At 38.8% G+C, this 12677-nt stretch overlaps 1 protein-coding gene across 1 annotated transcript in view; it reads left to right on the top strand.

The window, feature by feature from the left end:
- Positions 1-12677, top strand: part of Necab1 (N-terminal EF-hand calcium binding protein 1) — a 170858-nt gene that overhangs the window by 70744 nt on the left and 87437 nt on the right. The window contains exon 4 of the mRNA XM_005066820.4: positions 10901-10926. Coding sequence (XP_005066877.1) covers positions 10901-10926 — 26 coding nt within the window. The remainder of the gene's footprint in view (positions 1-10900; positions 10927-12677) is intronic.

The following is a 12677-nucleotide window of genomic DNA, read 5'->3' as shown; positions in this document are numbered from 1 at the left end:
CATTGTTTTTTTCTGCTGAGTAATACTCCATTGTGCAAATGTACCACATTTTCTCTATCCACTCTTCAGTTGAGGGGCATCTAGGTTGCTTCCAGGTTCTGGCTATTACAAACAATGCTGCTATAAACACAATGGAGGAGATGCCCTTGTTGTATGAGCCTGCCTCATTTGGATAAATGCCTAAGAGTGGAATTGCTGGGTCTAGTGGTAGATTAATTCCCATTTTCCTGAGGAATCTCCATACTGATTTCCAAAGAGGCTGTATGAGTCGGCACTCCCACCAGCAGTGGAGGAGTGTTCCTCTCTCTCCACATCCTCTCCAGCATAAATTGTCTTTGGTGTTTTTGATTCTAGCCATTCTGACAGGAGTAAGATGGTATCTCAGAGTTGTTTTGATTTGCATTTCCCTGATGGCTAAGGATGTTGAGCACTTTCTTAAGTGTCTCTTGGCCATTTTAGCCTCCTCTACTGAGAATTCTCTATTTAGCTCTGTACCCCACCTTTCAAGTGGATCCTTTGGTGTTTTGGAGACTTGTTTCTTGAGTTCTTTGTAAATTTTGGAGATTAGCCCTCTGTCAGATGTAGGGTTAGTGAATATCTTTTCCCATTCTGTGGCCTGTCTTTTTGTCTTTTTGACTGTGTCCTTTGCCTTACAGAAGCTTTTTAGTTTCAGAAGGTCCCATTTGTTAATTGTCGATCTCAGTGCCTGTGCCACTATCATATCATCTGCAAATAGTGAAAGTTTGACTTCTTCTTTTCCTATTTGTATCCCCTTTATCTCCTTTTGTTGTCTTATTGCTGTAGCTAGAACTTCTAAGTACAATATTGAAGAGATATAGAGAGAGTGGACAGCCTTGTCTTGTTCCTGATTTTAGAGGAATTGCTTTGAGTTTCTCTCCATTTAGTTTGATGTTAGCTGTTGGTTTACTGTATATTGCTTTTATTATAATCAGGTACGTTCCTGTTATCCCTGATCTCTCTAGGACCTTTATCATGAAGGGGTGCTGGATTTTGTCAAAGGCTTTTTCAGCATCTAGCGAGATGATCATGTGGTTTTTCTTTCGCAGATTGTTAATATGGTGGATTACATTGATAGATTTTCTAATGTTGAACCATCCCTGCATTCCTGGAATGAAGCCTACTTGATCATGGTGGATGATTTTTCTGATGTGTTCTTGAATTCGGTTTGCGAGTATTTTATTGAGTATTTTTGCATCAATGTTCATGAGGGAAATTGGTCTATAGTTCTCTTTCTTAGTTGTGTCTTTGTGTGGCTTCCGTATCAAGGTAATTGTAGCCTCGTAGAAAGAGTTTGGCAGTGAGCCTCCTGCTTCTATTGTGTGGAATACTTTGAGGAGTATTGGAATTAGCTCTTCTTTGAATTTCTGGTAGAATTCTGCAGTGAAGCCATCTGGGCCTGGGCTTTTTTTGTTTGGGAGACTTTTGATGACTGCTTCTATTTCATTAGGGGTTATAGGTCTGTTTAGATTGTTTATCTGTTCTTGATTTAGTTTTGGCAAGTGATATCTATCCAGGAAATTGTCCATTTCCTTTAAATTTTCAAATTTTGTGCAGTACAGATTTTCAAAGTATGCCCTGCTGATTCTCTTGATTTTCTCAGAGTCCGTTGTTATGTCCCCTTTTTCATCCTTGATTTTGTTAATTAGCATGCTCTCTCTCTGTCTTTTGGTTTGTTTCGACAGAGGTTTGTCTATTTTGTTGATTTTCTCAAAGAACCAACTCTTTGTTTCATTGATTCTTCTCAGTGTTTTCCTGGTTTCTACTTGGTTGATTTCAGCCCTCAATTTGATTATTTCCTGGTGTCTGCTCCTCCTGGGGGAGTTTGCTTCTTTTTGTTCTAGAACATTCAGCTGTGCTATTAATTCTCTAGTATGACTGTTCTCTAGTTTTTTCATGTGGGCACTTAGTGCTATAAACTTTCCTCTCAGCACTGCTTTCAAAGTGCCCCATAAGTTTGTGTATGTTGTGTCTTCATTCTCATTGAAATCGAGGAAGTCTTTAATTTCTTTTTTTATTTGTTCCTTTACCCAGGGATGGTGCAATTGTGCATTGTTCAATCTCCATGAGTTTGTAGGGTTTCTGCGATTTGTGTTATTGTTGAATTCTAATGTTAATGCATGGTGGTCTGATAAGATGCAGGGGGTTATTCCAATTTTTTTGTATCTGTGGAGATTTGCTATGTTTCCTATTATGTGGTCAATTTTAGAGAAGGTTCCATGTGGTGCCGAGAAGAAGGTATATCCCTTTGTATTTGGGTGGAATGTTCTATAGATGGCTGTTAAACCCAGTTGGGTCATAACTTCTATTAGTTCTTTTGTTCTTTGTTAAGTTTCTGTCTGGAGGTCCTGTCTAGCGGTGAGAGCAGAGTGTTGAAGTCTCCTACTATTAGTGTGTGAGATTTTATGTGCATTTTGAGCTTTAGTAATGTTTCTTTCACGAATGTAGGTGCCTTTGTATTTGGGGCGTAGATGTTTAAAATTGAGACTTCGTCTTGATGTATTTTTCCTTTGATGAATATGAAGTGCCCTTCTTCATCTCTTTGGATTGATTTTAATTTGAAGTCTAATTTGTTAGATATTAGGATTGCTACGCCCGCTTGTTTCTTGGGACCGTTTGATTGGAAGATCTTTTCCCAACCCTTTACTCTGAGATAACGTCTGTCTTTGATGTTGAGATGTGTTTCTTGTATGCAGCAGAAGGAAGGGTTCTGTCTTCGTATCCATTCTGCTCGTCTGTGTCTTTTTATAGGCAAGTTGAGGCCGTTGACATTGAGGGATATTAAGGACCATTGATTGGTGATCCTTGTTTGCGCTTGATTTATTGTTAGTGAAGTTATTTTGTGTAGTTTCTCCTCCCTTTTTCTTTTGGTGTTTTGTAAAGTGTGATTATATATTGCCTGTGTCTTTGTGAATGTAGTTATCTTCCTTGGCTCTAGGTTTTCCTTCTAGCATTTTCTGTAGAGCTGGATTCATGTATACGTATTGTTTAAATCTGGCTTTGTCATGGAATATTTTGTTTTCTCCATCTATGGTAATTGAGAGCTTTGCTGGGATATAGTAGTCTGGGCTGGCATCCTTGTTCCCTTAGCGTTTGTAGGACATCTGACCAGGATCTTCTGGCTTTCATCATTTCCATTGAGAAGTCAGGTGTAATTCGGATAGGTCTGCCTTTGTATGTTACTTGGCCTTTTTCTTTAGCTGCTCTTAATATTTTCTCTTTACTCTGTAGGTTTGATGTTTTGATTATTATATGGCGAGGTGACTTCTTTTTCTGGTCAAGCCTATTTGGTGTTCTGGAAGATTCTTGTTCTTTCATAGGCATATCTTTCTTTAGGTTAGGGAAGTTTTCTTCTATGATTTTTTTGAATATGTTTTCTGTACCTTTAAGTTGAATTTCCTCACCTTCTTCTATACCTATTATTCTCAGGTTTGGCTTCTTCAGGGTGTCCCATATTTCCTGGATATTTTGTGTTAAGGATTTGTTGGTTTTGAGATTTTCTTTGGTTGACGACTCTATATCCTCTAATGAGTCTTCAACACCTGAGATTCTCTCTTCTATCTCTTGTATTCTATTGGTGATACTTGCATCTGTAGTTCCTGATCGTTTACCCAGCTTTTCTATTTCCAGCATCCCTTCATTCTGTGTTTTCGTTATCGTTTCTATTTCAGCTTTCAATCCTTCAACTGTTTGAGCTGTTTCCTTAATTTTTTTGGTTGTTTTTTCTTGGTGCTCTTTAGATTCTTTGAGAGATTTGTTTATTTCTTGAATTTTTCCCCCATTTCATGGATTTTTTGTTTGTTTTTTCTTCTATTTCTTTAAGGGATTTCCTCGTTTCTTCTTTGAGGGTCTCCATCATCTTCATGAAATAATTTTTAAGGTCTGTCTCCTCTTCTTCGTCTATGTAGTGCTTTTCGGGTCTTGCTGGTGTTGGATCCCTGGATTCTGGTGGGGTCATGTTGGTGTTTCTATTGCTGAGTGATCTCTTATTCTGTCTTCTTCCCATCTCTTCTTCCAGTGGGTGCTGGTGGGGTCTTTCCGTCTCCACTGGTCTCCCTTCCTTCCTGCAGCTGAAGCTGGGGATGCTGAAGCTGGGCTCGCTGGGGTTGGGGTCTTGGAGGGGCTGATGTCTTTCCTGAGGCTGGACTCGCTGGGGTTGGGGTTTTGGAGGGGCTGATGTCTTTCCTGAAGCTGGACTCGCTGGGGTTGGGGTCTTGGAGGGGCTGATGTCTTTCCTGTGTCCGGGTCTTCTGGATGCCGGGAGCGGCCCCGAAGATCGAGGGGGATGGGTGATGGGCAGGTGGTCCCAGCGGGAGACCCAATCTCACCTGAAGCTGGACTCACTGGGGTTGGGATCTCGGAGGGGCTCTATCTATGTATTTCTTTGTGATCTGTGCTCATCTGGGTACGAAGACACTGTGTTCACTGGTTACACATTTCTCAGGATTGTAGGGGTGTTATTTCTAGGGCTCCAGATTTCAGAGTAGGATAAAAACTCTTGTTCTGTGTGCTACTTAAAGCCCTAAGTGTGAACTGCAAACTGGCCCTCTCCAGTCTTTCCTGTGCCTTCTCTTTAGTATCTGAATCTAATGGCTCTCTACTCCTTGTCTACGGAACTACTGGTTCCTCCTGGCTGTTCTTTTGGCCATCATGTTCCTATGCAGCCCCTTTCCCTGCTCTTTTAAGATGATAGATTCTGTCCAGAAATCATCATTTAGATATCCATAGAGTCTGCCCAGTGGAAGTTATTCTGCTCAGTTTTGTGTATTCAGTGACTAGTGCCTAGTCCTTGCTGTGGGGGTAGCATAGAGACCCAAAAGGAAAACAAAATGTGGAGAGCTCCCTAGTCCTCCCTAAGTAAGTCTGAAAAGTGTTCTGCTTGCATGAAGTGTCCCAGTGAGTACTCTCAAAGAGCCGTCAGGTCCTTAGCTTATTTCTTTACTGCAGCTACAAATCTATATGCAGCAGACTCCAGATGCCTAACGTAAAGTCCATATTCCCACAGGAGAAGACAAGAGCTCTCAAGTTAGATGTGCCTGGGTTTGAATCTGGGCTCCACTGCTTACTAACTGGATAGGATCAGTGTGTCCAACAAGACACTTAGCATCATTTGTACAATGAGAAAGTAGCATGTGGGTCAGAATCCTTGTGTGGAGTGAAGTTCCCTGGAAGGTGCTCAACAGGTAGACAGATCATGCTCAGTACTCCATGCTTGTTAGCCATGTTTACCATCTCAATCTGTTTACATTTCTCACCATAATGCAGTGTGGGAACTCATAACTTTTAAACGAACTCTTGGGTTCAAGGAGTACTCAAAGGACAGCAAAGTGACATAGAAACCAAAACATGGCATTACTTGATGTGCATGGGTACTTGAACCCCACACAGGATATTAGGACAGGCTTACCATTTTCCTAGAGCTACTGTGGAAAACGTCATAAGTTGAGAGGTTTAAAGCAACAGGAATGTATTCTCTGGCAGTTCTGAAGGATGGCAATCCAGCAAACAGGCTCAGCAAGACCTTGTTCTCTCCAGTCTTAAGCAGGCAACCTTTCCTAGTTTCTTCCAGATTCTTGTGATAGCTCGCAAATGCTGACATTTCTTGGCTTGTGAAAGAACAGTTCTAATATCTGCCCAACTCCACAAGTCCTCTCTGTCTGTCTTGATATCCAATTTTTTCTTCCTTTTCTCGTCTAAAGAGGAATCACTTAGCATACACACTAAAGTGATATTACCCCGTCTTAACTTCCTTGTATCTAAAAAGACCTTATTTCACACACCAAGTATTAGTATGTTCATTGCAAGACCCAGAGGAAATAATTATTATGTCACAGCTGAGTAAATAAAAAACCTGTACCTCCAGAAAAATATGCTTTTCTAACTCTAGCCTATCTCCCATATATGATGTGTTTATGTGTGAAAACAATTTAATTTTAGTTGACATCCACATCAGGAGAGTTCAGATTCTTGCATGAACCTGGGGTTTAATGATTGCAGCAAAAATACACCGGATATGGAAATTGTAATTTGGAAAGGAGAAGAATATAAAGAAATGAATATAGTCAGAAACAGCAAAGGAGTTTAGAATGGTGCTCTTTCATTGAGAAATTCACAATCCTTTGTTTATATTTTCAAACTAAAATGCAAGTAAATCTGTAGGAAAATACCTAAGGGAGATAATAAGAATGCCGATTTGAACATAAAATTTTTGTTGTGTAACCTAAGATGAGAGGTGGAGATCTTGAGTTACCAGACCACAGAGCCCTGGTGTTCTCTCTTTTGCTGAGTAGCAAGCTGCCTTCTTCTCCTTCTCCTTCTCCTTCTCCTTCTCCTCCTTCTCTTTCTCCTCCTCCTCCTCCTCCTCCTCCTCCTCCTCCTTGTTTTTTTGACACAGTGTTTCTCTATGTAGCTTTGGAGGTTCTCATACCTTGCTCTGTGGACCAGGCTGTCCTTGAACTCAGGGAGATCTTCCTGCCTCTGCCTCCCAAGAGCTGGAATTAAAGGCATGTGCTACCACTGCCTAACTCAAACATACTTCTTCAGCAGAGATTTGGTTTCATCTGAGTTTATAGAGCCCAATACAGCACGGTACCTTCCAGTGCCTTCAGGATTGGACATGAATGCTCTTAAATATTGCTTAGTAAACTGTTTTTTATACACATAATGTCAAATGGTAGAGTTTCAAATCTGAGTGTTGGGTCCAAATGGGTAGACCAAATGCAATCTCTACTAAGCAAACTCATAGGCAGTTGCATAATATGTGCAAAGAATCTATGAACCTCATCTGTTAACCTTAATACCTTACTTGTTCTGGTTTCTTTCAGTACAATTACAAAGCTCATTATTTCCATTAAAGGGGAAATGTAATGATTATAGACAACAATATTTTAGAAAAGTATAAAGGAAGAAGCAAACCTCCTTGACATCCTACACCCAGGAGCAGTGTGGGCTCGCTATTGCCATATTCATTCACTTCCTTCAAGCCTTTAAAAATAATTTTTTACCAATGTGTATGTATATAGCCAATTTACTTCTGATTTGATATTTGTATAATTTTTGAATATATATATATATATACATACATACATACACACATACAGACATACATACATTCAATGTAGTGAGAACTCTTCCATTACATTTAGTGATTCTATAACACACAATTCACATAGCTATTCATCTGCTGCACATTTATTTTCTTTGTCTTTATTTTCATCATTGCCAATCAGATGGCTATGAATAGTTTTGTGTTTGGTTTCTACCTCTTTCTGGCAGCAAGATAAGAAAGGATTCTTCTATTAAAACCCCTGTTGTTCTGTTTCTGTGAGAGTATGAACTGTTTAATCAGCATTCACTCTTTTCACTGGCTTTCTTTCCCTTCCCCTAATCATCTCTCTCCCTCGTTTTAATATGATACCATTGGTAAAATACCATTGGTCTTTTTGCTATAAACATGGAAAGAAGAAGAAAAATCCTACATGCTATAAGATACTCTCTGGGCTCTTCTATAGCTGATGTATCCTTTAAAATCTTGCATTCCTACAAGACGGAATAGATCACACTATGAAGCGAGTCCTGCTACAATTTATCCATGTAAGCCTGCTGTAAAGAAAATCATGACTTCCTACCCACTACTAACATCTTGGCACAAAAACAACTGAACACAGGCACATAAGAGCCAGGAACACTGCAGCACCTGACAAGCATCATTTTGCAGGCATGAACAGGCAGGCCCCTGTGTTCATTGTTCCTAACTGTTCTACTTTATGCTGTATCCCAATTTAATTTTCAATAATAGATTGGATCTGTTTATTCTTTTGGAAATCCAAAATAAATCTCATTATGAACCTGTGAACCACTGAACAAAACAAGTACAAAACCAGTGACTTTTAATGTCCCTTTCAAGTCTGAAGCTCTATAAAAACAGTAAGACTTAGAAAAAAAACCTTGTATCTTATAAAATGCCTGAGCTAGCTAACACTGTATCCTATATGTTGGTTTCTCCTCAAAATCTTTTACAAGTATTTTTTCCAACCCATATCCTCATCTCTGTCTACCACTAGTGGACAGAACTGATTCTGACAACACCCTCTTATTAGTTAATATAGGAAAAGTTAAGTCCCAGAGAGTGGTATAGAGAAACATCGTAAAGAGTATTACTAGATTATAAATCTAATATAGACCTGTAGACATACTTGTTTATATATTATATAAGTAAATACAAAAAGAAAGTAAAGGTTAGGACTAAGTGTACACACAAAGATGTCTCTTGTCCTACCCCATAAATGAGGCTGCATGCCCACTAAGATGTATATTCCACGCAGTTCTGACTACCTCAGTAACCTGCAAATGGGGCTCTGCACTTTGCTTTTCTTCTGCCATTGCCTAATCGAACTGATTTCTCAATATAATCTCATCAAGCTACTCACCTTTAGATTTCTCTGTGATTCCAAGCTGATAAGAAAGCAGGAGGAACTTCTTAAACTGTTAAGTCAGGCCTTTCATTTGTTCAGCCCCATTTTCTCAACTGATGATCTGCATTTCAGTCAAATGAATAGCTTAGTTCCTTGAAATTGAATGACTTCCTAGTCACACGTTTAAGAATTATGTTTAATAAGAATATCCCTTGTTCAGGGGAAGTTCATGGACCCCAGACAGATAGCTGGGAAACCAGCACACAACTGACCCATACCCCCTGATTGTGGGTGTCAGTTAGGAGGCCTATGGGGCCTCGAACAGTGGATCAGTGTTTAGCCCTAGAATATGAATGGACTTTGGGAGCCCATTCCACTTAGAGGGATACTCTCTCAGCCTAGACACACGTGGGACGGCCTAGGCCTGCTCCAAATGATATAACAGACTTCGAAGATCCCACATGGAAGGCCTCACCCTCCCTGGGGAGCAGAAAGGGCATGGTATAAGGGGTTAGTGAGGGGCAGAGAAGGAGGGGAGGGAGAGGGAACTGGGCTTGACATGTAAAACAAGCTTGTTTCTAATTTAAATTTTAAAAAGAAAAAAAATATCCCTTGTTCATCTACTTTTTCTACTCATACTTAACCTTCAAATTTTAGCTTAATGTATTACCCTGAGATACACTCTTTGACACCTCAGAAAAGTTCTCCAGTTCTCCCATATCAACTGATTTGTTGTAATTTATTTATTTGTTATGTGAGTCTACCTCTTTGTGTGTGTCTGAAACAAGTCTCACGACGAAGCTCCGACGGTCCTGGAACTCTCTATGTATACCAGGCTAGCTGTGAATGTACAGAGATCTGGCCGTCTGTGCCTCCTGAGTGCTGGGATTAAAGGCATGTACCACCATATCTGGCCACTGAGTCTACTTTTGAACAGAGCTCAAAGAGACTAGAAATCTAACATATTCATTTTGATGTCTCTTGCAGGCTCAGGTGTCAATGGCAGTTAGGATAATGTGTGATATGTAGCAATACATCTCTGTGGAATAAACAAATGAATAATGAGGAGCCCACACAAAAACTAACACCACAGACCTTACAAATTCTGTCTGGTGGAAAATCAACTCACAAAACCATGCATTGATGTATCAAAATATTCAAATACAAATAGAATATTCAGTGTCATATATTGAAATATTGATTAATTACATAACAAAGAATGATAGGGCTGGTGATGGAATGCTAAGACAGTGTTTCTTCTGTCTGGCAACCTGCCTATAACTTAAAGGAAGACTTGTCTATGAAGGCTTACATTGAACTTTGACATGTGACAAATGCATATACTAAAAATTTTCAAACTCATATTCCTAGTTGATCCTCACATACTTTAGATCTCTAAGAGGTATGTCTCTAGTCCTCGTATTTTCATTTTATAACTATGAATTATAAGTAAAATATTGTTAAATTCTTGTTTACCATTACTAATATTGTATGCTTTTCTTTTCCCTCATAATGTGATTACATATGATTTATTGACTAATACTGAAGTATATTTTCATTCCTGTATCATACCCTTCTTGGTTCATGGCCATACATTATTCTTCTGATAATAAGATTTTACATTTATTAGCATTTAATTCAAGTATTTTGTATTTATCTTCATAATGGTGAGTGGTTTTCTATTGTTTACATCTGAATTTTGAGCCACGTAACTATTGCCTCTTAGAGACCACTTGAAATAAGCATTGAACCAAACTTGTCTCAAAGGTATGTTGGCTATAGTTCTATTAAGTCAGCAATTATGATGCTTTTGTTAAATGATCACTTTGCACCATTGACCCCAAGTTCTCTGTGCACACCAACCCACTTAAACACAAAACAGTATTTAGAGCAGAGACACTAAGACTCAGAGAGGTGAAAAATTCAAGATCACAAGACAGTAAGTTGTGGAGTTAAGATTTGGACTCAAACATTTTCGTCCCAGAACTCAAGTTCTTTGTTATTGTGTATTTTTGCTAGTATGTTGAAAGAAAAAGCACAAGTACAGAATTATTTGTTCAAGACAGACTCAGATGCAGTCACTCTTAATAATGGGAAAGTACTCAACAATGTAGAATGGCTAAGAGAACTATACTAACCACATATATTTATCAAAAACTTATGTGGATTGGAGAATAACTGTATTTAAGTGTTTAGAAACTTAAATGAAGGGCTATGGATGTAACCATGGAATATCATTTGCATAATGTGTGAGGTAATTGATTAATAATTGAAATATCTATTCATTTCTGTACCACAGGGGCCTTAGTCCATGAGCATGGCATTATTCTTCTGAGAGTCATGTATTATATTTATTAACATTTTATCTCAGTATTTTGAATTTATCAGTCCTCAACCCTGGAACAAAAAAAAATAAATGAAAAAAAAACATTGTGAAAGAAATAACATCTTTCTTTCTCTCTTTTCAGCAATCTTGACACAGAAGAACTGTGTGGTGAGTATCTTTAAGACCAACGAAACTGTTGTTAATTTGACTCAAAAAGGGGAGAGTATAAAGTTGGAGTTAAACGTCCATAAGTGAAGCAAACCATTGGGCAGAGTGGTCAGAGTTTTCTTATCCTTGAATTTGGTCCCAGTGTATATGTTACTTAAACAGTTGGGCTAGTTAATTTGCTCATGAAAAGAGAGCTGGGATTGTGCAATGGTTTTACAGAAACGAATTCTTAATGAGCCTAATGCAGCTTCTCCATTTGCTTCATAATCATCATGCAGCCTTTCCAAAGCTGTATTCTTGAAATATAAAAATAACTTTGTTCCATATCTGTGCAATTATTCCAGAAACTTAAATGCCTTGTTGAAAAATGTACTAGTAGGGAAAAAATATTTCCAGATGGCTAGTCTACAGCTTCTTCATTTCTTTCTGTTGTCATTGTGACAATAACAGAGGTCAGAGATTAAAAATGTGGAAAAGGCCGGGCGGTGGTGGCACACGCCTTTAATCCCAGCACTCGGGAGGCAGAGGCAGGTGGATCTCTGTGAGTTCGAGGCCAGGCTGGACCAACAGCCTCCAAAACAATATAGAGAAACCCTGTCTCGTAAAAACCAAAAAAAAAATGTGGAAAAGTAAATAATCTGAAATTTATTCTTTGTTATGAAATTGGAACATTATGAAACTACTAGACTTTAAACAGATATATATGTCTCTGTATATGGAAAGGCTTCATATTTTTCATTTTTAAGATGGATGTGTCAAATAACACTTTGCTCAAGTATGATTTTATCCTCTAGGCAGCCTGAGACATTTAGATAGCTCGAAGGTTTTCTAAGACTTCTCATTGAAATCACAAACCTTTCTTAGATACTGTAGCCATTTTACAATTTGAGAGCTCTCCAGAATCATCCAAATGGACATTTTCTGTCATTAGAGGTTGGTAGCCTTTCAGCAATCTGGCAGATCAGCACTGTAAGATGTCACCAGGATAATATGTCACAGTGCAGTTCCAGGGCAGTAATGGAACAAAACAAATGCTAATCCCGAGCTTTCACGTGTTTCAGTAGCCCTTAAATTCTAGGCTCCCTGCATAATACCTGCATGATATTCCTCCTGGTTCAGAGACAAGATTCCAACTGAAGAAACAAGATTTGGGGCTGGAGCAAGGTATTTTTGGAGTCACAGGGAATTAGGTTTTCAGAGTTATGGGAAAATCCTGCCATGCCGTCACACACAGTCACAGGCAGCTTCAGCTACACGTGACAATTACTGTGTTAAACAGACAAAAGAGTTCACCTAGACCATGACACCAAAATGTGTGATGACCAGCAAAGCCCATGAAGGTCAAGTTGTAATCCATTCTCCTGGATGCACAACCCCTGCCGGTGAATGGCGAGATAATGGGAAGCAGGAACTGAGACAACCATCTTGTTCATTGCATGCAATTAGAGACCTGTTTCTTTAGGATGTCTAAGCATGGCAGGCCAAATTAGCAATTCCCTCCAAGTGTTCAAAAAATTCCTTTTATATTCAACTAACATTGCCTGGGTAAGAAGAGCTGATTGAAAAATAATTTATTATTATCTTTAAGACAAAAAACATTTAGTGGCTATTGTCTGCTTGCTCTGTTGTCTGTCCTTCAGGAGCATCTTACAAATCTGTCTTCTAAAACTACTAAATTTCAAACCATAACTGTGACTCTTCATTTAATCATCCACACAGAGTTTTATTTACCTTTCACTATAATAATAAAG

The sequence above is a fragment of the Mesocricetus auratus genome, unplaced genomic scaffold (genome assembly GCF_017639785.1).
Source record: "Mesocricetus auratus isolate SY011 unplaced genomic scaffold, BCM_Maur_2.0 Super-Scaffold_6730, whole genome shotgun sequence".
Taxonomy (NCBI): Eukaryota; Metazoa; Chordata; class Mammalia; order Rodentia; family Cricetidae; genus Mesocricetus; species Mesocricetus auratus.
This window is presented reverse-complemented; position numbering and strand designations above follow the sequence as displayed.